The sequence below is a fragment of the Ovis canadensis genome, chromosome 11 (genome assembly GCF_042477335.2).
Source record: "Ovis canadensis isolate MfBH-ARS-UI-01 breed Bighorn chromosome 11, ARS-UI_OviCan_v2, whole genome shotgun sequence".
NCBI classification, from domain to species: domain Eukaryota; kingdom Metazoa; phylum Chordata; class Mammalia; order Artiodactyla; family Bovidae; genus Ovis; species Ovis canadensis.
This window is the reverse complement of record NC_091255.1, coordinates 28,701,856-28,725,606: the sequence shown is the minus strand read 5'-3', so window position 1 is coordinate 28,725,606 and position 23,751 is coordinate 28,701,856. Positions and strand designations below refer to the sequence as shown.

At 49.8% G+C, this 23,751-nt stretch overlaps 1 protein-coding gene across 1 annotated transcript in view; it reads right to left on the bottom strand.

The window, feature by feature from the left end:
* Window positions 1–313: 313 nt before the first annotated feature.
* The window catches only part of SUPT6H (SPT6 homolog, histone chaperone and transcription elongation factor), a 30,845-nt gene continuing 7,407 nt past the window's right edge, over window positions 314–23,751 (bottom strand). Inside the window, exons 2-37 of the mRNA XM_069542705.1 lie at window positions 22,747–22,888; window positions 21,808–21,966; window positions 21,636–21,712; window positions 21,124–21,316; window positions 20,818–20,902; window positions 19,923–20,196; window positions 19,349–19,450; window positions 18,984–19,100; window positions 18,567–18,656; window positions 18,218–18,360; window positions 17,412–17,560; window positions 17,162–17,260; window positions 16,617–16,746; window positions 16,381–16,531; window positions 16,061–16,215; window positions 15,674–15,869; window positions 15,074–15,213; window positions 14,834–14,951; window positions 13,971–14,047; window positions 13,590–13,725; window positions 13,164–13,301; window positions 12,918–13,085; window positions 12,178–12,305; window positions 10,845–11,052; window positions 9,916–10,063; window positions 9,337–9,479; window positions 8,282–8,422; window positions 6,478–6,673; window positions 5,842–6,080; window positions 4,793–4,906; window positions 4,495–4,619; window positions 2,731–2,843; window positions 2,234–2,311; window positions 1,977–2,143; window positions 1,335–1,522; window positions 314–1,086 (exon numbers count right to left, since the gene is read on the bottom strand). Of these exons, the coding sequence (XP_069398806.1) occupies window positions 900–1,086; window positions 1,335–1,522; window positions 1,977–2,143; window positions 2,234–2,311; window positions 2,731–2,843; window positions 4,495–4,619; window positions 4,793–4,906; window positions 5,842–6,080; window positions 6,478–6,673; window positions 8,282–8,422; window positions 9,337–9,479; window positions 9,916–10,063; window positions 10,845–11,052; window positions 12,178–12,305; window positions 12,918–13,085; window positions 13,164–13,301; window positions 13,590–13,725; window positions 13,971–14,047; window positions 14,834–14,951; window positions 15,074–15,213; window positions 15,674–15,869; window positions 16,061–16,215; window positions 16,381–16,531; window positions 16,617–16,746; window positions 17,162–17,260; window positions 17,412–17,560; window positions 18,218–18,360; window positions 18,567–18,656; window positions 18,984–19,100; window positions 19,349–19,450; window positions 19,923–20,196; window positions 20,818–20,902; window positions 21,124–21,316; window positions 21,636–21,712; window positions 21,808–21,966; window positions 22,747–22,855 (5,181 nt within the window). The 5' untranslated portion in view covers window positions 22,856–22,888 and the 3' untranslated portion in view covers window positions 314–899. The remainder of the gene's footprint in view (window positions 1,087–1,334; window positions 1,523–1,976; window positions 2,144–2,233; window positions 2,312–2,730; window positions 2,844–4,494; window positions 4,620–4,792; window positions 4,907–5,841; window positions 6,081–6,477; window positions 6,674–8,281; window positions 8,423–9,336; window positions 9,480–9,915; window positions 10,064–10,844; window positions 11,053–12,177; window positions 12,306–12,917; window positions 13,086–13,163; window positions 13,302–13,589; window positions 13,726–13,970; window positions 14,048–14,833; window positions 14,952–15,073; window positions 15,214–15,673; window positions 15,870–16,060; window positions 16,216–16,380; window positions 16,532–16,616; window positions 16,747–17,161; window positions 17,261–17,411; window positions 17,561–18,217; window positions 18,361–18,566; window positions 18,657–18,983; window positions 19,101–19,348; window positions 19,451–19,922; window positions 20,197–20,817; window positions 20,903–21,123; window positions 21,317–21,635; window positions 21,713–21,807; window positions 21,967–22,746; window positions 22,889–23,751) is intronic.

The following is a 23,751-nucleotide window of genomic DNA, read 5'->3' as shown; positions in this document are numbered from 1 at the left end:
TGCCCCTGTGTGAGCAGCAAGAGCTGTGCAAACATTCAGATGAGGTCCGGACTGACCCATCACACCTTTTATCTCAGTCCTCACAGCTGCCGTGCTGGGGCAGGTATCCTCCTCTCTGTTACAGACAAGAAAGCTTGCTCAAGGTCACAGCGCTGTGACCCTAGGCGGTCTGACGCAGAAGCCACCTGCTCCTCTGTGAGTCGCCGCCTCTCTGAAGGCGTGGGGTCAGGGGAGCCTGCAGAGCTCCTAACATGGCTTTGAAAGCTCCCCATCAAGAGCCGGAGACTTGGGAGAGAAAGGCTTTGTCAGGTGCTCTGTAGAAACACTGTTTATTCAAATGACAGGCAGGAAGCGGCGGCAGCAAGGGGTGAGGGCAGCCAGGTGGGGGCCGGGCAGGTCAGCAATGCTCCCCTACATCCCTCGTCATCCTGCTTTGACGGCCACCCTGCTGTTGGCACCAGGGTGGAAGTACTCGCTCTCCTGTCCCAAACTGAATAAATAGCATCCCTCTCCCCATGAGCGCGGGGGAGACTCGCGTGCTGAACTTGGCCCCTCCGCAGCCCAGAGTCAGGGGAGGGCAGAAGCTCAAAATGGCTTGTAGGGAGCAGAGTACAAAACTCTACTCTCACCTTCTTCTTCTTCCTCCCTGCCACACGCTGCTCCCAGCCTGGTCCCAGGGCAGGCGGTCAGTGAGGGCCTGGAGGGGAGGATTGTTGCCTAGCGCACACTGAGCTCAAGTTCACAAGGCCATCCAGCCTGTCGCCCATCCAGGCTGACCACCAAAGAGAACGTCAATTCACGCCACTTTATGGACAGAAAAGGAGGGGCAGGGAGTGAGGCAGTGGGCATCCAGGTCTCTCCCAGCCTCAGAGGTAACCAGAGTCCTAGGAGCAGGCGCCCTACCGGTCCATCTCGTCCAGGAGTGGGGTGGCATCGCCAGCAATAGACATGGGGGTGCTTTCGATCATAGGGCTGGGGGAGGGCCGGGGGGTCAGCCGCTGCTTCTGTTTCCGCCGCTCCGCCTCCTTCTCCTGCAGCCACTGTTCTGCCATCTTGCCCCAGTCGATGGCTGCATGGCTGTTGGACCTGGAGGGAGAGCCAGGGTGTGTGATACAAGGACTTGACCTGGCCTGTGGCTCGCCAGAAGAAAGGCCACCCCGCAGTCCCTGGGAGCCTCCATTCTCGCAGAGATGGATCTCACACCTATGGGCAGCAGTGTTTTTCTGGCTCCTCCCAGAGCCCAGTCCTCCAGGGGACACCACCTGGCTTACGGCTGTCAGGAGATCCAGAGCACCCACCTCGACTAACGGCCTGTCTACTGTCCGTGTACTCACTTTGGCTGCTGCTGCCGTTGCCGGGAGCTGGAGGAGGGCTGGGGCTGGGCCTGGGCAGACTGTGGGGTGGTGCTGGCCTGCAGCTGGTGGTACTGTGGCGTGGTGATGGGTTGGCTGGGCGTTGTGTAGGAGTAGCTGGGGGTCATTAGTGGTGTGGCCACTGGCTGCTGGGCTGGTGTTGGGAATACCTGGAGAAGGGTGACAGTTGAGTTTAGGCTGGGCTTTGTGCTTATTTGCTCTTCTGGTAAATTCTGGGCAAGCTGAAAATCTGGGCTCTACACAAAGCCTTCCAGCTGACCCTCTCCTGAGCAGGGTGTGATTCTGAGCAGCGGAGGCAGGCCAACAGCAGGGCCCACCACTTGACCACTCAAGTCTAGAGGCTTGAGGGTTCGGGTTCCAAAGATCCCAAAAGACTCCATGGAATGGTCAGAACTTCTCTTACTCCCCTTCCCTTGAGTCGGCCCGAGAACAAGGAACATCTATTGGAGACAGCTCCTAATGCTGTGGCAGGTCCACCTGCTGTGGAGGCCCTCGTGGTGGGCCCTGCTGAGCCCAGTCTACAGACACAGGCTGGTGAAGGATGACCGTCCCCTTTCACCCTTCCCCACCTTCTGCAGGGCTTCTCCTCCCCAGGCCACGTACGTGGTAAGCGCTGCTGCCCCCTCCGCTGCCGCCGTAGCCATACTGGCTGGAGGCCCACTGCGCTGGGGTGGCATTAGGGTTCTGGCCCTGGCCTGTCACAGCAGCAATGGCGTTGAACATCTGCGAGGTCATGTTCTGGGGCAGGGCGTTCACAGCCCGCGTCAGATCTGTAAGCACGAGAAGTGGAGATGGGCACGTTAGGGGACAGCCCTTCCAGCTCCAACCCCCTCACCCCAGGCCTGGCGTGAGCTCCTTACCTGCAAGGTTGATGTTGGCTGGGGTGGCATTGATAGAAGCAGGTGTTCGGGTCCTGCTGCTGCTACTGGGGGTGATGCCTACAGGAAATGGCCCGAGTGAGAAGTCTCTCCAGAAACCTCCTTCCAGTTTTACAACTTAGGGAGCTGGGAGAGGTACTGAGGTGGGTGGAAAGAAGGGCAGCTGGGGGAATTCCTTGGCAGTCCAGTGGTTGGAACTCTGCCTTTTCACTGCTGAGAGCCTGGGTTTAATCTCTGATCAGGGAACTAAGATACCATAGCTGCACAGTGTAGCCAAATAAATACAGAAGTTTAAAAAAAAAGAGAGGGGGAAAGCTGTATAGGCAAAGAGGATGGAGGGCCTTCCTGATGTTAGGAGGAGGGACCTGGACTACAGCGGCAGCCTAGGCCTCACCTTCTGCCACAGTTAGTGTCTGTCTCCACTCAGCGCTCAGCTGTCCCTCAACTACACTCTGGAAGTCACAGAGAGCAGCGCTCACCTGGCACAGGATCCTGATAGTGGTCCTTAAACCATCTGAAAAGGCCGTTCACAGTGGGAAAGACTTGGCCCCGGTACCGGAATCCTTCTGGAGTCACAGTTACGTATTCTATCCTGGGATTTTGGAAGGAAATATGCATCAGACCCCACTTGTGGCCAGCTGCGAGTGGGTGGCCAGAGCAGATCTCCACCATGTGAAGTAGCCACACTGGGTGCTAGGGGGAGGAGAAATAAAAGAGCCAGTCCCTGGCCCTGGAAAAGGAGGCTGCACTCTGGCGAGGTGAGGAGGCACAGAGAAGCCCAGACAAGGCCTGGAGTCAGCAGCCCCAGGTGTGCTCTCTACAGGCTGCCAGAAGGCTCGCTGGGGGCCGGGTCACCACCCGGGGCTGCCATGTGATGGCACCGCACAGCCGGCGAGGAGGGTACAGACATCAGTGTTGGGGTGGGCGGGCCTCCCCGGGCAGCAAAGCACAGTGCTCCATGAGGCAAATCCGAAATGCCTCTTGAAGGTGGCTGGTCTGTCCTCATTTAACACTTTGCCAGAGCAGAGAGTAGGTAAGAGGCTCTGGGTTCAGATCCAGTTCCAGTTCCGGCTCTGCCAACTCACCACCTATATGGTTTTGTAACAAGTTACTTTTGTACCAAGTTACTGAAGTGAATCTCAGCCTCATTTGTGAAGAGAGGATAACACTTAAATCTATAGTGTTTAACCTATGAGCAATAAACAAGACAGAGTGTGTAAGGCACTCATCACAATACTGAAAATGGACTGTGTTCAATAAAGCACAGCTGTCAATAGCCAATGCTAAGTATGTCAATGTCCTCACTCAGATGAAGATGAAACCTGCTTCTTGCACCATAAGGAATCTGTGCCCCCTTTCCATGGGAAGCTATCACATGGCCTCTGGCCCTGGTTAAAGTCCTCTGTTCAACGGCTCTTCATGGAACAGTTTCCAACCCCCATGTGGCCCTGGCTGCCATCTTCCAGAAGCACGCTGGTGAATCAGAAACAAGCACGATATTCCAGAAGTGCCCACGATGCTGCAGGGTCCAGAGCTGCTTGTCCTCTGAGCACCTCCTAATGGAGCCCACTCTGGGCACCATGTGCACGCGCATGGTCCAGGACCCAGAGCAGAGAGGCACAGACTGAGGCCAAGATGGCTGCAGGACGCAGGAGTGCAGAAGGCAAGTCTGGCCATCAGTCTGGGTAACAGATACAACAGAGGAGGTTGAGGGAGACAGGACTCGGTCTGCCAGTGTGAGTGCTGGAGGGACGCAGATACCGGAATACCGAGGGAGGCCAGCTTGGCTGTCACACACAGAAGGGAGTAGAGCAGGCTGGTGACTGGAAGAAGAGATGCTCTCCAGACCTACCCCACCTTCAGCACATGCTCACCACAGTAGCAGGGAGCCACTGCTAAGGCTAAAGGCCCTGGTGAGGGTGAAGTGGAGGACAGAGCAGCGTGCTGGCCCCCATCTCTGCCAGTCAGGTGGAGAGAGTGTCTAGTGGTTTCCATCACTCCCTGGGAGGCAGAAGAGGTGAAGGGACCTCCTTTTTCACCCAATTGATTAAAGTGCCTTTCTTATCAGTCTTTGCCTTTTGCCTCTAAATCATCACCCTCTGTCCCCACCTCCAACCTCCACCTCCACTCGAAACAGGTAAGAGGGGAAAGGCAGTCAAGCGGAACCAGAGAGAGTACTGTTCGGGGCCTGCGAGCCTATCTGTGGACCCCAGCGGCAGCACCTTCTCAGCACCAGTGCTCACCTGGGTTTACCCCGGGGCTGGTATCCCAGTAGGAACTTGCCGGGCAGTTCCTTGCAGGCACAGATGAAATAGGGAATGAAGGTGGGCTTCTCCTTCTTAGTTTTGATGAGCAGCTCCTCTAATTTCTGGGGGTAGAATGAGGGGGAGAGGTTGGGATAGCAACATGCTTGGTACACAATGTCTGGCCTCACACACCATGTACACCTCCTTCACCAGCGCAGCATCCCCTACACTGAAGGGAAACCAGACATCCTTAAGTGACTGGGAGGGGTCATCCCTCGCAGGGCCCTGGGCTCACCTTACGGTCCCCACCGCTGCAGTCCTGATAATACTTGTGGTTTAGAAGGTCCCGGGCAAAGGATGCCATAGGCTGAACATAGCGGGCAACAATCTCATCCAAGTCTTCAAACTCCTGTGGGAAGAAGGTGAAGGCCCATTCTGAACTGTCACATTCTGAACTGAGATCCAGCCTTTCAAGTCCACTTGGAAGAGAACCCACGGAGGGGAGGAATTCCCCCAGCCCTCCTGCTGTAGCCTCATTCTGCTGCAAAGTCCCTTCAACTTACCCATCTGTGTGAGTTGGGTCTAATGTTACTAGTTTACAAGACACAAAATCCCTTACATTTTAAAAATTTATTTGGCTGCATTGGGTCTTTATGATTGAGGCACGAGTGTGCCTGCTCAGTAGCTGCTGTGGGCAGGTTTAGTTGCTCTGAGGCATGCAGGATCTTAATTCTTCAACCAGGGATTGAAATCACACCCCTGCATTGTAAGCCAGATTCTTAACCGCTGGACCACCAGTGAAGTGAAGCGAAAGTCTCTCAGTCGTGTTTGACTCTCTGACCACATGGACTATACAGTCCATGGAGTTCTCCAGGCAGAATACTGGAGTGGGTAGTTGTTCCCTTCTCCAGGGGATCTTCCCAACCCAGGTCTCCAGCATTGCAGGCAGATTTTTTACCTGCTGAGCCACCAGCGAAGTCCACAAAAGCCTTTAAATCATAACTTTAGTTCTCCCCTAGTGCTTGGGAACAGTAAGGGCCTTCATAAAATCTCTCTCCACTGAACCGAGAAATCTGGCCTGTGTCTGCTTGAGGACACAGCACTCACATGTGCATTTTCTCCTCTGCCTCCAGTGGTTCTCTAGTCTATTTTAGAATTCGGAGGACAGAAAAAGAAACACGACATACATAAAACTGCTGCCAAATTACTCATCTCATAAGGGCCCTGCGTTTTGCTGTCCTGAGTGGCTAGGACACATACCATGCACACAGGTGACTACCATGGAAGGGGCTCGCCTCTGGAAGCAGGATGGGGATGCCAGAGTGTGCAGGGGCTGCCTCTCACCTCACTGTTGATCCACAGGGTGGCTCCCAGGCTGAAGGCATTTTCCTTGCCTTCTTCCCGCACATCCACGTGCTGGTAGATGCCGTCGCTGACCTTCCAGGTCACTGTCAGGTGATTCTCGCCCTTGCTGCTCGGTCGGATGATCACGTCACCCTGGTCCATGGTTTCCATCATTTTTTCTGCTTGCTTAAAATTTATATTATGGAAGGATGGGTGTGCAATCACTCGCTTGATATACGCTGAAGAGGGCAGGAAAGAATCATTGGTCAGCTGACGGGATGGGGAGCCAGCCCAATGAGACAAGCCATGGCTAAATTTCTGATCCACTACTAAATTCGGAGACTTTCACCCTCTCTGGGCCTGGACTCTCGGATGTGACGGATGTGTTAACCTGGGCTCCTCGCGTGCTGGGAGAATGAAACTTTAGGAGTCCCAGTGCATTAGCAAAGAAAATGTGACCCAAGAAGACCCCAGCGCCCAGCTCGGCCTATGTCTCCCTTTCCTGCTGCCTCCGGGCCTTAGCCCCTCAGAGCTGAGCACTCAGTCCCACGGGGAGGCCGAGCAGTCAGCACATGCGTCCTGAGCAGGGAGGGCTGCCAGGACTCGGGGCGCAAAGGCATGGTTGGGAGCACTCACTGGTCCGCTGCTGCTTCCGCTTCATGTCCTCCTCCTGCTTGTGGTCTGCTGCTTCGGCATCGAAGTCATAGTAGGTGTCCTTGGGCAGCTTCCACTCGTTGCTCCTGTCCATGAGGTCCGAGGTGCGGCAGGTCAGGTCCGCACTGAACTTCTCGATGTCGATCTTCATGATGCGGCAGTGGACGGTCATCCCCACCTGGACCCACAGGGCGTGTGAGCCGGGAGGGGCGGAGACAGCCTAGCCCAACGCCCGCTCCACACGTGAGGTGGCAGTGGACAGTCATCCCCACCTGGACCCACAGGGCGTGTGAGCCGGGAGGGGCGGAGACGGGCTAGCCCGACGCCCACTCCACATGTGAGGACAGCAGAGTCCAGGCAGAAAGGTGGACACACTGTCCACAGCCAGCCGGCTACTGAGCGTCAGGAGAGCAGCAGTTCCGGGCTGAGTTTGGTCTGCAGACTACTTGTGCCAAGTATTGATGCCTCCTGCTCTAGGCAGAAACACCAACTGGAGTCTCCTGGGATCTGTCACTGGCACTATTCTCTTTCCCCATAAAGTTGCCCAATTACTGTTCCTAGGGTGTGAGCCAAGTCTGGGTGCCCTTTTTGGAGGAAAAGCAAAGTAACAGTTTTTCTGTACCTTCCCCCTGATTTGAGCCCTTCTGTTTAAACAGTGACAAAACCCAGTCAATTTGCACAGCTCTCCTGGAAACTGTCCTAGCTCCATTTACAGGTATACCTCAGAGACATTCCAAGTTCAATTCCAGACCACCACAATAAAGCAAACATCATAATAAAGTGAGTCACTAGAATTTTTTAGTTTCCTAGAACAGATAAGAGTTATGGACACACTATAGTCTATTAAATGTGCAACACTTTTTTTTTTTAACGCTGTTATGTTTTTTAAAAATATCTTAATTAAAATTTCTTTTATTGATTAAAAAAAGGCAAACCATCACCTGAGCCTTTAGTGAGTCCAAATCTTTTTGCAACACTAACATCAAAGATTACTGATCACAGATCAGCCTGACAAATATAATTAAAAAGTGTGAAATATTGTGAAAACTGGCACAAATAAATGTAACACAGAGACGTGAAGTGATCAAATACTGTTGGAAAAAAATGGTACTAACATATTTGCTCAATGCAGGGTTACTACCAACTTTAAATTTGTTTTAAAAAAAAAAAATTACAGTATCTGTGACGGGCAATAAAACGAGGGATGCCTGCGTTAGGAATGTCTTTCCCCAGCCTTCCTAAGTCCATGGTTCTCAGGGGTTCACAACACTTAGAATCAGAGATTTGGCAGATCTGGTACCACTAGCAGATGTCACTAACAGGATGATCCTGGAAAAGGCACTCAAACTTCTCTGAAACCCTTTTCCACTGGACTAGCAGATTTGAGACAACATATATAAATGTCAAGGGCTGGAATCCAGTGTGTGCATAATAAATGGCAGCTCTGACAAGAGAAACTAGAACAGAAAGGGAGCTCAGCCTTTCTGCTTCACAGCATGGAATGCCAGGCCTTGCTTCCTGCCTGCCAGACTAAACCATGGCTTCCCACGGAGGAAGGGCTGGAAACTTGATGAAATCTCACAAAGGCAGTGAACAAAAACTGTTCCTCATTTGGGTAGATGCTTCTCACCCTGACTTCACTCAACTGGTTATAAATCCTCCTGAAATGTTCCCCACCAGGAGCCCCTGGGAACAGAACCTAACTCCTGGTGGGCACAGCCCAAAGCCAGCCTGATTTGGGCCGCTAGAAACTGCGCCAGATGCCTTAGTCCTGTCATTCACCTACCTTCACTCGTTCCTCTGGCCGCTTTACCACTTTGTCACTGAGGAATTTGGTGGGGATGAAGCCAGTGACACCATTGTCTAGCCGTGTTTTGACACCGATGGCCTGGCCTGGGCATGAACCGCTGTCAAAGTGGTTCCAGACCTAAAGATGGCATCAGGAGAAGAGCTTGATCATTAAGATTCTGGAGACCACACGGTCAGGAAAAAGCTGGCAGGAATGCTGTAGTTCATCTTACCACTGGCACTGGCATCACCATGTGAGAACATGAGGACTCAGCCACCCAGCAACACAGAATTTGAATATCCCCTAGGTTCCCTGATGCATAACTCATGTTTGGCACCACTGGCCAGCAGATCAATCTTTTATGTTAAGTTACTGTAAACGTCCCTCCAGCTTCAACTGAAACCCCTCCCTCTCACTCTGTCCTGACCTTGTGAGCTTAAGAAATATCTGTTTGTCACCTCAGATAACGCATTTCAGTGAACCAGCACATCATGGCTCTTTTACATCCTTGACAAATCTCACCAGTTTCTTTTACTGGGTAAAGTTGAGAAACGGTCTGTTTTACTATCTGCCTAAGTAACATGTGGAGATACAGAAAAAGCTTCAGGATGGCTTTTATGAGTTCTAACCATGAAAAAAGCAGATGTCATCGAGAAGACTGTGGGAAAAACTAAGATGTGTGTGGAGGATGAAAACACTGAAGGGAGTCTACAGATACCTTCTAACTAGCACAGGGACACCGTGCCCATCCTGTATGTAAGAAACGCATATATTTCCTCATGTCTGTAACTGGTGGAGCAAGACCCTCAGAGAATGGGAAACAAGGATTAAGGGCTGAGTGAAAGCAGAATAAGAGCACATTGATCATTTCTGACTAGCAGCACATGGAGGGACTTAAGTTAGGCCTGTGTCTGTTCCAGATCTCTTCCCCTTTTTGTGTATTGCCATGGTAAAGTGTCACCTAAACCACTCCCATTCTCGACGCCTTTCTAGAGCACTGAGATCACGCAATCACAAACATCCAGGGACCATAACAACACTGTAGCACATACCTCACTTAGTTCCGGGAAATTGTCTTGCTGACAGAAAGGGCACTGCCATAGCCCCGTCTCATCGTTGCGGATTGCCTGGTCATAACTTTCGCCCTGTGGACGCCTATGGGCGATGCCGGTGACGTTGCAAATAATGAGCTTTCCTGCAGGAAGGGGAAAGGAGGAGAAGGAAGGGAAGAGAACGGGGGCAGGCTGAGAGAACTGGAGAGGTGACTCCTCCCCACCAACTGTTTAGTGACAGAACATCTATCCTAGAGCATCTCCCCTGATTTACTTCACACCCTCGAAAAGGGAGATCTTCCCTTCATTTGATGACAGGAAAATGAAGCCACAAGACTGACTCCATGAACACCTCACAAAAGCAGGTTAAAAAGCACAATTTGACCTTGCAACTCGAATTTGACTTCCAGCTTAGGACTCTATAATCTTCTTAAAAGCTTCCCTGGTTTTTCCCACTCATAGTACAAACTGGCCTTATTCTGTTGGAATTATAGTCTGACTTGAACATACACAGTAAACACTATCCCATCAATCCCTTTTTATCCTCCTCCAACTAAAGAAAACAGACCCAGGATTTACCAATGTAGAAGGTCTCTGGTGTCTCTTTGGTTAACATATTGAAGATTTCCTCTGTGTTGGGAGAGCGGTAGGCTGTCCGGAGGTCCTTATACCGACAGCTCAGTTCCGCTCGGATGTCGTACAGCGTGATGTGTTTGTCACCATAGCCCTGGGGAAGAAGCCCCCATTAAGAGTCTTGCAACTGCTCCCCAACCTGAGCCACCAGGGATTTCAACGAAAGGAGTAGCCAGTTGGCTCCTGTCAGGGTTTCTTTTCTTTCCCCCAACATGTACTAAATCAGCTTTTCAAACTATTTCTTAGCCATGGAACACCGATATACAATAAAAATGCTTCATGGGGACCTCCCTGGTGGTCCAGGGGTTAAGAATGTGCCTGCCAACATTGGGGACACAGGTTCGATTCCTGGTCTGGGAACATCCCACATGCTGCAGGGCAACTAAGCCCTTGTACCACGACTACTGAGCCTGGAGGCCCTAGAGCCTGCGCTCCGCAACAAAAGAAGCCACCACAGTGAGAAGCCTGTGCACCAGCACTAGAGTGGCCCCCACTCGCCACAACTCGTCCCAACTCAAGAAAGCCTGAGCCCAGCAATGAAGACCCAAAGTGCAGCCAAAAAAACCCCTCATGGAATCACAATGTGTGGAACAAATGCAAAACCGCACAGCTGGAAAGGAGGAAAGATGTCCCAGAAAGAAACTACTACCCCTCACTCCCAGCTCCCCCAAAACATGCCCACACCATGACTACTGCAGTCTCTGAGACGCCCTTGGCTCCTTAATAAGCAGACTGAAAACTTCCTTGAGTACACCCAGTACTGCGTGGGGAGGGAGAGGGTCAAGTCTCTTACACTAATGGTACTGGGGCTTCTCTGAGGATGTGCTTCCTGAGTCTCTTCTCATCTAGGCCAGGCCTTCCACTCTGTCACCCACCTGCCTCTCCAGTTCTTCTGCAAAGGCATCAAGGTCTAGGTCCTTGAGTCGCTCTGGGTTTTCCAAGATTTCTTCAAGGGCTCCCGCAGGGTTGGCATCCTCAGCTGATTCATCATATTCCAGAGCATCCACCGCCATCTTCCTGGCCCACTCATAAGTCTCAGGGTGAACTCGGGAACCATCAAGGACTTCAATATATGAGTCAGTGCTAAAGGACAGGCAGAAGAGGAGCAGGATATATAACAAAAAGCTTCTAGTAACAACCCAGATGTCCACCAATGGGGAACTGGTTAAATAAATTAGGGCACCTCCATACAATGGAATACTATACATCCATTACAAAGAATGAGGCAGATCTGTGTGTGCTGACATGAAAGATGGCCACGATATATTGATAACGTGAAAAATGCACTGCAAAACACTATGAACCGTATGATCCCATTTTTGTAGTAAATGGGTAGTTAGTAAATGCATAGCAAAAATAAAATTTAGAAAAGTTGTAGTATACATCAACTTGTTATGGCAGTTATCTCTGGGGGGTGGGATTATGGGGGACTTCCACTTTCTGCTTAATATTTCTGTATGTTATTGAATTTTATATGATGAAATTATATATAAAAGTATTATAAATAAAACAAGAAGGGGGAAGAAGACCTTTGAGAATTTGCTGACAGCTACTTTCCCCCATAAAGCCTTCCCAGGCTGGTCTTGCCCGTGCACTCACATGGACCTATGTTATTCGTGGAGTGTTACAGCAAAGCTGGGTGGAAAATGAAGTTTTAGAACTTGAAGCCTATTTCCCCACTGATTTCCATTACTGAATGAGGAGCTATGTGCCCGTGGAAAAGATCCTCCAAAGACTGAGTTGATAACTTCTGGAGAGGAAGAGGTCAATAGTGAAGTCCAAAGTCCAGGTGAATAGAGAACTTTCTCTCAATAACATTATCTCAGAACATACCAAATCTCTCTCCCCCTTTCTTATCTCCTCAGACCCCCACACTCCTCTTCCAATGCCCCAACTATTCCCACCCTTATTGAGCCACAAAAAATCACAACAACAGAACAAGTTTGTGTTTACCGAACCAAGTCTTATGTTTTCTGTCCTCAATTGATAAGCTAAGTTGGTTCTTTTGATGTTTCCCTCACAGAAAAGCTTCACATAATTGAACTGATCTTTTCCATAGGTCAGAGGCTCTTGACTAAATAAAGACTCTTGGCTTTAAAACGTTTCCTAATTTAAATAGCCTGTGGCCCTTTGACAGCCCTAATCCCCAAACCCCCAAAGCAAAGCCCAAGAGAACTCCTCTTGGCCCACCCAGGCAGAGGGTATCACCTGTCCCCCAGGGAGGCAGTGTCAATCTTAAGGAAGCCAGCGCAATTCATGAAGACTTTGGGACCCATGTGGCACATGGTGACCAGCTGAGTCCGGCTCTCGAGCCTGGTGTTGTTCTGTTTCAGAATCTGGAAGAGAAGCCTGGAGTGAGCAGGAGCAGAAGATAGGTCCCACCTCCTGGCCTGTTTCCAGGTCTCGGGAAACCTTCCACAATGGGAAGCTGTCCCAGCACCCCAATAGCTAACTGAACACTGAGCTCAACATACTGCTACTAAAAAAATCATTTTAAAGAACTACGGTGTGCCGAGCAAAGACAATGCACAGCTAAGGCACAGCTTCAAAGTTGATGTAAAATATGCACTCAAGTACCCATCCCACATTAAGAAAAAAATTACCACAAATACTCTTGAAGGTTGCTACATGCCCCTCTCTGTATTGAAATCCTTTCTTTCCTCTGGGGGAAAAAATCCCCACTACCCTGAGGTCGTGTCTAGCATACTCTCGCCTTCCTCTAAATCATGGCTTAGGCTATCTTTTCCACGAGCCACCAGAATGCGGTAGTGACGACCAGGACTGTGGCCACCTAGGCTGAAGTCTGGCCCTGACTCTCACTAGCTGGATGACTCTAGGTGAGCGCCTTTACCCCTCTGACCTTGCCCTTTTTGTCAAACCATGCTGGGAAAGTAAACATGCAATGAAATAAGAACTTTCCTTTTTTTCCTGATTCAACCCAATCCTACCTTCAGGAGATGGGTCCCTTTTCGAGGTCCTAGGCCACAGACATACTGAATCAAGGCCTGGCTGTAGGGGTGGGCAATGGCACGGTTGACATCAACTCCAACCTCATTGACTCGGTTGATGAATTCACAGTACAGGGCGCTGAGCAGCTCTTCTTTCACCACATGCTCCTGCCAACACACAGTAGGCAGGGATAAGGTTACTGTGCCACTCTGCCCACCTGGGCCTACTTGTCAAACCCTACTCACCTGCAACGGGTGAAACTTGAGGCACAGGATGTCTTCATCCGAGCTGCACACCTGGGCAAACTCAATCAGAGGGTCCTGGATGCGTCGGGCCAGGGAGACGGCCTGTCTCAGCACAGGAGGGTAATCCCGGAACTCTGCCTAAGGTCAGATGAGGGTCAGCAGGGCCACAAAGTCCCCTTGGCTCTAACAGTCAGAGGAAATCCAAATCGCCTGGCTTGATGTCATGTTCTCTTCTCTAGGACCATTTTTCCTGGGACCAATTTAATCTCTGGGGCTCCCAAGCTGAACTATGACTGGCATGATGGGATATTTTCTGCACAGGTAAGAGAAAAGGTACAATCCTGCGCCCCTGACAATCTTTGCCTCCTTATCTCCCTGGGGATAGCTCTTGCCTGTGTGAGGCCTAAGCGTGGGCTCCTGCCTTACCTCTGATTTCTTGCTGTTCATATAGAGGATGGCCAACTCGTTGTCAATCAGCTCCACCCCAATAGAGGACAGCTGCTGACCCTGGTCCAGCTCATGCACGATGCGCTTCACATCCTCAATCAACATCTGGGCATCCCTGGAGGAAGGAGGGGTGGTGTTCAGGGATATTTCTGGATAGTTTCTCAGGGATGAACCATCTCAGGGCTGGGAGAAGGGAGGAGAGAGCTTTGAAGACAAAGGGGTACAATATTCCACGGATACCCTCTCAAAGTAGGGGTATCATGTGTTATCAAGGATCTTCACAGGCACAGAGCAGATTCAACAATAAAGGATGAGTGGCTTTAGCCAGGCCTGGCCCCATCACCTGGTGCCCCACCCTACCTGTTCTCTCCTGCAACTGTCACCACGTGAGGCTTTTTGTTCAAAAGGAATTTCTTCAGAGTTTCAATGTCTTGAGCCTGAGTGAAAGAAAATTGGAGCTAAATGGCTCTGAGGACAGGGGAGATCTCTAACGCTTTTCTCTCCGTATAAGTAGCTTGAGACCTTACAAGACCAGAGAACGATGATGTGTCATGCGTCGTCTAACTGGAACACACAACAACGTGACTAGGAGCTCTAGTCGGAAATTAAACATCTGTTAATCTTTCCTACGATTACTGTGTATCTGGCTTACACGTGAGCTGTGGTTAACGTACTCAGGTCTTTCTTTGAACACGAACCACTGCCTGGCAGTCAAGACTTCTGATCTCCACTTTAAGTTTTTTTTTCTTTTTTAAAAGAGTTGTTTGCTGAAAATTATGTTTTAGAATGGAACTCTTGTCAATAAAATGGAAAGATAGTGTTATGTTAAAGAAAAAATCAGAAGGATACACACGAGATGGATTTAAATTTTTCCTTCCATGGAAGAAACACAAATGCTGAAAGCAGGGAAAAGGTTGGCTTAATGCCTCAGTGGCTTTCAGCTCCTGGAACAAGCTGACCTAGATGCGGTTAAGAACAGAGGCAGTAATGGCAGCTCCCAGAAGCACAAGGCCTAGGAACTGGCTTCAAGTCAAGAAGCAAATTCTGTTCCAGATCTTGAGTGCCATCTACTGCCTATGAAAGTGAGACTTATCCCAGGACGTAAGAGGTTAGTGAACAGGTCAGAGACCTTGCATAGGATATTGCTTAGACCATGACTGCATATGTCCAGTGAATAAGATGTGTTGAAGATGTCCACTTGATAACCAGTCCCAGCCACTTGCCTTCTTCTCTCGCTCTTCCTCTCTCCATGCAGTTCGCCGCTTGGTAAAATGAGGCAGCCGGAGGAAGTCTGTCACTTCTCCTTCACCATTGACCAAGGCGCAGAACACAGGGTGATCTCTGCCAGCCCGACAGAAAAAGAACCATGTGATAATCAGGACTATAAGAATATGAGTAAGAGAAGAACAAGGTTAGGGAGACAGGTAAGGGGTGATGCCAGGCATGCAGGAACAGGAAGTTACCTGGCAGAGGAGAAAGCAATGCCTAGGACCCGGATGCCCTTCCCTTGGTTCTCATCCATAAAGTCGTCGTCTTCTTCTACTTGTTGATCTGGCCGGTAGGGCGCCACCCTCAACCAGTTGTAGAGCTTTCGACTACAGGCCTGGGGAGGAGACACACCAGTCACTATGGCTGTCAGGCTCGCCAAGTGTGTTACAGAAACAGGGGCAGACACATATTTGCAAAGATCTTATTTATATGTGCACGTTTCTAGCCCTTGGCAGGCTTACACCCTGAAGGCACACCTTGTTCTTAACAATAGGAGAGTACAGAGGCCAGTTACGTATAGGAAGAATGTGTATGGGGTGGGGGAGGGAAGGAAGAGGCTCTTCAAAGGGAGGTCTTAGAGTGACCCATGACCTTGTGTGCACTCCCTCTCAGGGAGTTTCCATTAGCTACAGGACAGCTATTAGGGGGTGCCTTCGTTTTCACCTCTAGCCTGGGGAAATTACAGGACTGAAGATTGTGCTACTGGCCTGGCGTGCTGCAGTCCATGGGGTCGCAAAGAGTTGGACACGACTCAGTGACTGAGCTGAACTGAAAGGTCGAGTCCCCGTCCTCACCTTTATGACGTATTCTTTGGCTTCGGCCAGCAGCTTGTTCTTGAGCTCTTTGGCCATCTGCACATACAGGAATTGCTGGAGAGCTCGCTCGATGGCCAGGGTGCGCTGCCGGTTCCACTCCTGCACCTGATGGCTGAACTCATCTCGGTAGTAAAATTGTTTGATTTCTTCAAAATACGTCTGGTCACTGCCATAGCTGAGGGGATATAACACTGCTATCAGGGACAGAGAAGAGGTGGTGCCTGAATGCCCAGACACACTGAGTGAGCCAGAGACAATGGTTTGCTCAGTTCTGAAGGCGTGGTTCACATTCCTGAGGGACCCCTCCCTCCAACAGACTCCTGACTAGGCTTTCCCAAAATAACCCCAGGCCAGAGCTCTGCTTACCCTTCCACTCCCTTCATATCGATGCTGATATCAATGGTGAGCAGCCCTTCATCTTCAGCCAGGCAGATCTTGAGGAACTGGTCATCTCTCAGTTCCTTAACAGGCTTGTTCTTTAAGTACTTGAAGGAGTAGGCATAGTGGGCCTCATCCACATCCTGTGTAACAAGAGGGAACCATCAGTTGACAGAAAGACTGGGCTGGACCCTGGGAAGGGCCTGCCTCTGCACTCAGGCAGACAGCTCAGCTAAGCGTGAAGGCAAGAAACTCAGTTCAAACAGAGCTGGACCGTAAGCTGGATCAAAGCCCTTCAGCTGGCTTACCTTTCTTCCTTTCTTAGTGGGGCTTATATTGAGCTTGGCCCTCTCCTGGAAAGTCTGTCTCAGCACCTGCCGGACGAGGGGCTCTCTGGCAATCTGCAGGGCTACCATGTAGCGGGCACCTTCCAGCACGGCTTCCGGGGTAGGGAACTGGCTGCAGGGAAAATGGAGGCGCTGCAGGATGAGGACACCTTTGCCTGTAGGTTCCTCCTCTCACCAGCCAGCTACTGCAAGCCCACCTGCAAACATAATCCTTCGCCAGCTCCAAGGGCTCTGCTGGAAACTGCTCTGTCTCATGCCGCTGGTAGCTGTCCCGGAGGTTTTCCCCAAATTGCTCAGGAGTAAGCCCAAACTTTTTGGCCAGGCCATCTAAAGCAAATCAGGAGAGATAAAGGTAAGCCAACAGCAGGACTGAATAACTTCTTGGTTTTCAGTCTAAAACTGCAAATTCTGGGCAGTAAATTTAAGAAGGATCACCAATGAGCAGGAACAGGATGCCTCACAATGAACAATGAAAATGCTGGCTTTAAACAGAAGCAGAAGAAATAGTAATTTTCTGTGGAAGTTATAGTTTAGCAAAAGAATTTCCCAAAGTTAGGATGAACTCTGATCATGTGTTTCCCACTCCTTCAGGAATTACAGGGAAACCTGGACCATTCCTGTGGCATGGGTTTGGGTCATGGGAGCAAGTGTTAGAAGCGGACTGGTGATTCACTCAGCTGTCCTTTAAGTCCTCATCCTACCTGCCAGTGACTATCAGGGAACTTATACAATTAGCTTTTACCTAGCCCGGCACTCTGGCAGATGGTGTACATGTCTCGGCGAGAAGCCTGCTTGAGCTCTGGCCCTCTCTGCTCTTCATCTTCTGCCTCCTCACCATCACCTGGGGAGAAAACATGAGTTAATCTTCTGGCTTCCAGTTACTTCCAAGGATCTGACACACGTGGAGAGAAGCTCCGAAGTGTAAGCAGTCAGAGGCATCCTTGGGAAGGCCATGGCCACCAAGCCTCCGGGCTTTCTTCTCCAGCACTCACCTTCCTCATCTCCCTCTTCCCTTACACGCTTTAGCTTCTTGCGGCTGGCCTTGGCGGCATTCTGCATCTTAGGGATGTCACGACCATAATAGAGCAGGAAATGATTGTAGACATCTTTCAGTTCATCCATTGACTGAACATCCTTGAGCCTGGAGGGAAGGGAGATAAGACTTCAATTTTGTCATGGAGGAAGGCTATACCCCGGGTTTGCTACAAGAGGTACAATCCCAACTAGGATGGATGCCTGTGTTCTCCAATTTATCAGGGATACACAATGGCCCTAAACCATGACTTAATTGCAATCAAGGTACTTTCAAGAAGAAATATGTCAAATAATTGGTCGTTGTTACAAACGGCAACAAAAAGAAAGAGACAGATGAGGAAGCATGTCTCCAGTTCAGAGTCCTTGAGACAGTCTTTGTTCTTCCTTCCCAGGTTCACGCCACTAGCCATTAACATCACCTGCTGCTCTCCCACAACCCTCTCTAATTCCAGGCTCACCAAGCCACTTTCTGGCTGTAGTTTGGCTTCCCATGTGGCTTTTCATACAGGTAACATAAATAAGCAAACATGACTATCTGATTCTCTTAAACTTTTATACCAATATGGGTAAGTAACAGGAATTTGCCTGTCAAAAAGAGCACTTCTGGTGTGTTAAGTTGGCTTTCTAAGGGATAGGTGCTCTGCTGCGAATTTTACAAGATTATGCTTCTCTGGAGGGTGGGTGGGTGGGTGGGGCGGGCGAGGGGTGTACCTGCCTTTGGCGTGAGGGCTCCCTCTAAAGGAATAAAACCCGCATACGCTACCTCTCCATGTCCGTGGTGTCCAGAGCCCGGATGCCATCAGCAAGGGGCTTGTCAGGATCAGCAGAGATTTGCTCGTACTGATAAGCCTGCATCTTCTCAAACAGCCGTGTTAGGTTCTCCTTACGAATCCTCAGCTGGGTCCACTAGGACAAGGCAGGGCAGGGGTAAGGGCTGGTATTTAGCTTTGGAGACCCAAGGCCAGGCAGTTCCTTACCAAGAGTCCTTGGGGGAAGCCTGACAGGCTTGGGGGTTTGGGACATCACCTGGTACGTGCAGGAAAACTTGGGCCCCAGTAGCAGTAGTACCTAGTGCAGCCCTCAGCTCTGAGGAACACGGATCCCTATGTTACCTTTTCATCCCACTGCCACACCCTCCACAGGTCGTTGATATGCAACTCAGGCTCCACATACTCCTTCCGGTAGAAAGCAATGAAAGGCACCTGGGGGGGCAAAGAAATGGGCAGTCAGCCAGAGAGGAAAGATCTGCAAGGAACCCCTCTGCTAGAGGGATAAATAGCTCCATGAAATTCAGCACTGGGAACCCTGGCCCATCCAGAGCACATGCCTGTCCCGCCACGGGGGAACATAATGCTGCAGAAGGGGTAGTGGTTTCTTTCGATCACTTGAGTCCTCACATACTTGGTCAAGGGACCACTGCTGAGGACAGGACGTGGTAGGGGCGGTCCCCACCTAACCTAGGTGGCCAACTTTTCCCTCACCCCTAGTTGATGTTCTAACCACTGCACCACTACAGCCTGAAGTGCTACCTCAAAATGCTGATTTCGCATGAAGCCCAGGGCCTCTTTAATCTTCTGAATTGTGCTGGGCCCTTTTCGACTGAAGCTGCTGGTTGGCTGCCCTCGGTCTAGGTAATCACAGCTTTCCTACAGTTGGAAGGAAAAAGAAAGAGCAACAACACCTTTACTTGCTTTGTCTCGCCATACAACACTGCTTCTTGTCACAGGATGACCTTCTCAGAGTAAGCCTAGAAAAATCTCTTCATACACTCGTACACACATGCTGTTCTGTGGGAGGTCCACAGACATTGGGGGCAAGGGAGAAGCAGCTACTCATCCTGATGAGGTGACTTCTGGTTTGTGTCAAAACACAGGCTCTTTTTTTAGGGGGGTACCTGCAGAGAAATGGTTGGTGTGGCAAAGGCATTCCTGTAGATCCAGTCCGCCTCTTCTTCCAGTTCATCATCTTCAGCCCCCTTGACGGGGATGGAACGGAGCTGCAGGGGATAACACAGGAGCATGAGACTGATTTTATCTTGTATCTCATGCAGCAAAAACACTCTTCTTCTGGACAAAAATATATGCTCCAGAGGCACATGTTTTCAGTACCCGGAAAAGTATTGTCTGGCAAGAAGTAGGCATGTCGTATATTTGCTAAAGAGAGAGCCATTTCAAGAACCCTAAGACACATCAGAGTCTATGTTGAGCTAGACTTCCTGTACCCCTGGTCAGATTGGGGTTCAAAGCCAAGTTCCTATATATCATTTTTGGTTTTTTTTTGGCTGCGCCACCCTGACTAGGGATTGAACCCGTGGTCCCTGCAGCAGAAGTGTGGAGTCTTCGCCACTGGACTGCCAGGGAAGTCCGCCTATAAACTACTGTTAGATTGATCTCTGCTATAACCCTTGTACCAAGGTGGCTCAGGGCAGTTGATGTTCAGCAGAAGGACAGAGGCTGGTGCTTCCTTACCTGGAACCTCTCAGGCAAGTCAGTGGCTCGGATTTCATTGTCCTGATCGGTGAGGTGGCTGCTTTCCAGCTCACTGGGCTCATACATCTCGAAGATGCTCCTGCGGCTCACACGTTTCTTGGTGGTCTTCTTGGGGCGCACTCGGATCTCACCCTCAGCCTCATCGTCCTCATACTCATACTCTTCCTCCAGCTCTTCGTCGTACTCATTGTATTTCTCAAATTCATCGTAGTCAAAGTCCACACCAAAAATCTCCTGGGCTTCCTGCAGAGCCCTGCAGGTGAGAGCGAAAGGCAGTTGGCCCAGGTTCCGGTGAGAGGAAACAGATGCGGCCCCTGCAGAGATCTTTTACCTGCCCCGAGGGAACTACAAAGGCTGAGGGAAATCTAAACAAAAAAAAGCACATTCACCGTGGAATAAAGGCTTAGCTGGTGGCTATTTCTGGGGAAACTCATTTACTGAGATGAAAACCCATCTCTGGCACATGTCCGTGACCAGGATCAAAAAGTAACAGGACAGATGGGTTCATATCATGTTCAGTGGATCCACCCTTCGCTAAGATGTATTCTCTCAGAGCAAAGAATTTCTCGACATAATTACACTTAGAAGACTGATACACAAACAAGTGAACACAGAGCTGCAGGTATTAGAGAAAGGCTAGGTCTTTGCTGACATGTGCCTCCCCTTCATCCCACCCCGGCACTAGGACGCAGAGAGAGCTTTTAAGGCTTCGAGGAGCAGTCTGACATCACTGCCTGGCGAAGATTATCAGAGGCAGGAGGCAAAGTGGCTGAGAGCTGACTGTTCTAACTTTGGCCAAGGCCTCTGACTTCTTCCTTCCTGCCTGGGTCCACTCAGATGCCCTTATGACCACCTTGCCCCAGACTCCACTCACGCATCAGTGTATCCAGGAAGCTTTTTCCGCCACTTAGGTTTTTTCAGAGGTTGTCCATCATCGTCCACGATAAAGTCATCAATGTCTAGGTAGGGAAGGGAGGGATTAGTGCCCAGAGGCAGGACTGAATGGCTTTAGTTCCTACTATATGAGTGGCCAGTGAAGAGAAGAGAGCCTTTGGAAAGGAACTCCTTTCTGTCAAATGCTGGAGGCCAGTAGCTGAAAAATGATTTCCCATCCCATTCCTCGGGGCAGGAAATCCCAAACCCCTGCCCCAAACGGGCTTCCCTGCCTGATGCTACGTACCTGACTCTTCATCATCTTCCTCCTCCTCTTCTGGAGGAGCCATGTGGGCCTCCACGGCCTCCTGCCCTTCTTCCCCTTCCCCATCCTGAAAGATCTCCTCTGCGATAGCTTCTTTCTCATGTTCCTCCTTGCCATATTCCTCCTCCTCGTCGTCCTCATCATCTGAGACTTTTTTGACACGTCGGTATTTTTGCTAGGGGTGGAAAGCCTGCCTGGTCAGGGTCTGAGGGAACTGGCGTAACAATGACTGCTCTCCAATCTCACTTCTACTTTCCCACCACAGTTACACTGACGAGGGAGATGGGAAAGAGCACATCAAGTGATGCCCCAAGGCCCACTCCTGAAACTGACAGGCACCCAGAACTGGGCTCCACAGCACGATACTGAGCCACTTTCTCCTCGCTGAAGTTCCCCAGACGGTTCTGGATGTGCCTCCCACCACCCCCCAGAGCCACTGAACTTCGACGGCTTCTTCCTTCATCCTCAAGGACAGAGACAAAAAAGGCACTTACTCCTCTTTTGACTTTGACACCCAAATTCTCCTCAATGAGATCAAAATCATCATCCTCCAGGCGGTCATCAAAAGATGCTAGAGAAGACAGAATGTTGCTGGTTGTGACCGGGAGGCCCCTCCTCCACTGGCTTCCACCCCAGCCTCACCTGACCCGGGGAGGGGCTACTCACTGCGTTTTCTCTTCTTGTGGCTAACTTCATCTTCCGAATCTCCGGAGTCACTACCCTCATCCTCCTCCCCTTCCTCTTCATCGTCATCATCATTGATAAAGCCTTTCAGGTTTCCTTGTTCATCCTGATCATCCAGGTTCTCCTCCTCCTCCTCCTCATCTGGAACACATGCATGTTTGAGGCATGCAGTTTGGGAAACAGGCTGGCGCTGGGGCAGGACCACCTGCTTAAATGTTATTTCTTATCTGCTCTGAACCAAATGACCTGGATGCCATGTTAACTCTTCTGCCTCATCCAATACAAAGACGAAAAACATGACCACTGACTCAGAGCAGTAGCCTTTGAAAAGGAAACTCTTGTCTACATTCACTGTCTGTCTTTCGGTAAGATGAGCTTCCTAATTACTCTGGATGGTCAAAATCTTGACTAGAGGTTTTACAGCCACCAAAAACTTTGGTTTCTTCTCAGTTTATAAGCTCGGTAGCTATATTCCTTCTTTCATCTGAAAGGTTTTTGATAAAGCTTCCATTTTCCTTACTGTCTCTAAAGTTGTTTTCATGGTTCTATTCTGCTAATGATCCTAACGGTTGGGTTTGGACAGAAAAATTGGAAACTGGGTGCATAAACACCAACACTGCTAGGTCTCTAAAAGAGAAACATCCGCTATGTATTTCTTGGTTGACTGGCTGTCCCATCCCACTAATGTGAGCTCCACGATAGCCAGGTCTTTATTTTGTATTCCTAGTTCTAGGCACAATGCCTGGCATATAGCAGACAGATACTTAGTAAATATTTTCTACGAATGACCAGAAATTACTCAAGCTGGTACCTCTCATGTGTGATAACTTCTGTGCTCAGCCTGAGTCTCTCATCAGCAAGAATCCAACTATCCAAAGCTTAGCAATAGTGGGGAGAAGCCTGAGGCTAGGGCTTCCTCACCGTCATCCTCCTCTTCTACAAATTTCTTGTTGACCCGGGGCACCACCTCGCCGTCATCATTGTACTCTTCCTCGGACTCCTCGGCCTCGCTTTCCACAAAATCAGACATTGTTGCAGCTTCTCACGGCCTGCCTGAAGACGACTAGGGAAGACAGGGAGATGGGGATAAAAAACGAGAGAGAGGACTCTTAAACATTTCCACAGCCTTCAGCTGTGTGCCACTGCTCTGTCCAATCATTACCATCTGGGAGGAGAGAGTAAGAATAAGATGGCCCCATCTCTTCTCTTATCCACTCCTCTCACCACTGCCCCTCTCATGTGTACCTTTAAAAAGCAATTATGCTGGACATCTCTGTAAATACCACATGGCTTGTCCAAAGAGGTTTATCTCACTTACCATTTGGGGATAGAAATGGGCAGATAAAGAAAGAAATTAATGCAGGAGTAATTACATAGGTAGGGATACAGCAGTAGTGAGATTATATGACTCACTTGTAAGTCTGGCAAACAATAATTAAATCCCAACTTAATGATAGGAACTATAGCTGAGCTATTGGCAGAGTCAAAAAGAAAATCCTTTTCAACAGATTAAACATCATTTCATGAACCTGACTCCACTTGTGTGAGTACTGGTCGGGAGCATTTGGGTAGAAAAGGGGCCTCTGCAGAAACATTAGGACCACAACTACACTGTGAGCATTTACCTCCCGAGCAAAACAAACAAACCAAAAAACACTTTGAAAGAGACTTCCACGGCCTACAAATTAAATGCAACATGGTTAAATACAAACACTGCTGGGCTTAAGAGTAGAAATCAAATCCTGGTCCCAGCGTCTGCTAGGTCTTAAAGGTAAGCATATTACTGAATGTGCTTGAATATCAATGTCTTCATTTGAAAAAAGGCAACAGCACTACCTACCATGCAGGGTAGTTGCGAATATTACATGATAATAGGGGAAAGAGTCTAGCCTACTATTTTAAAAAATGTTAACTGAATCATAGGCC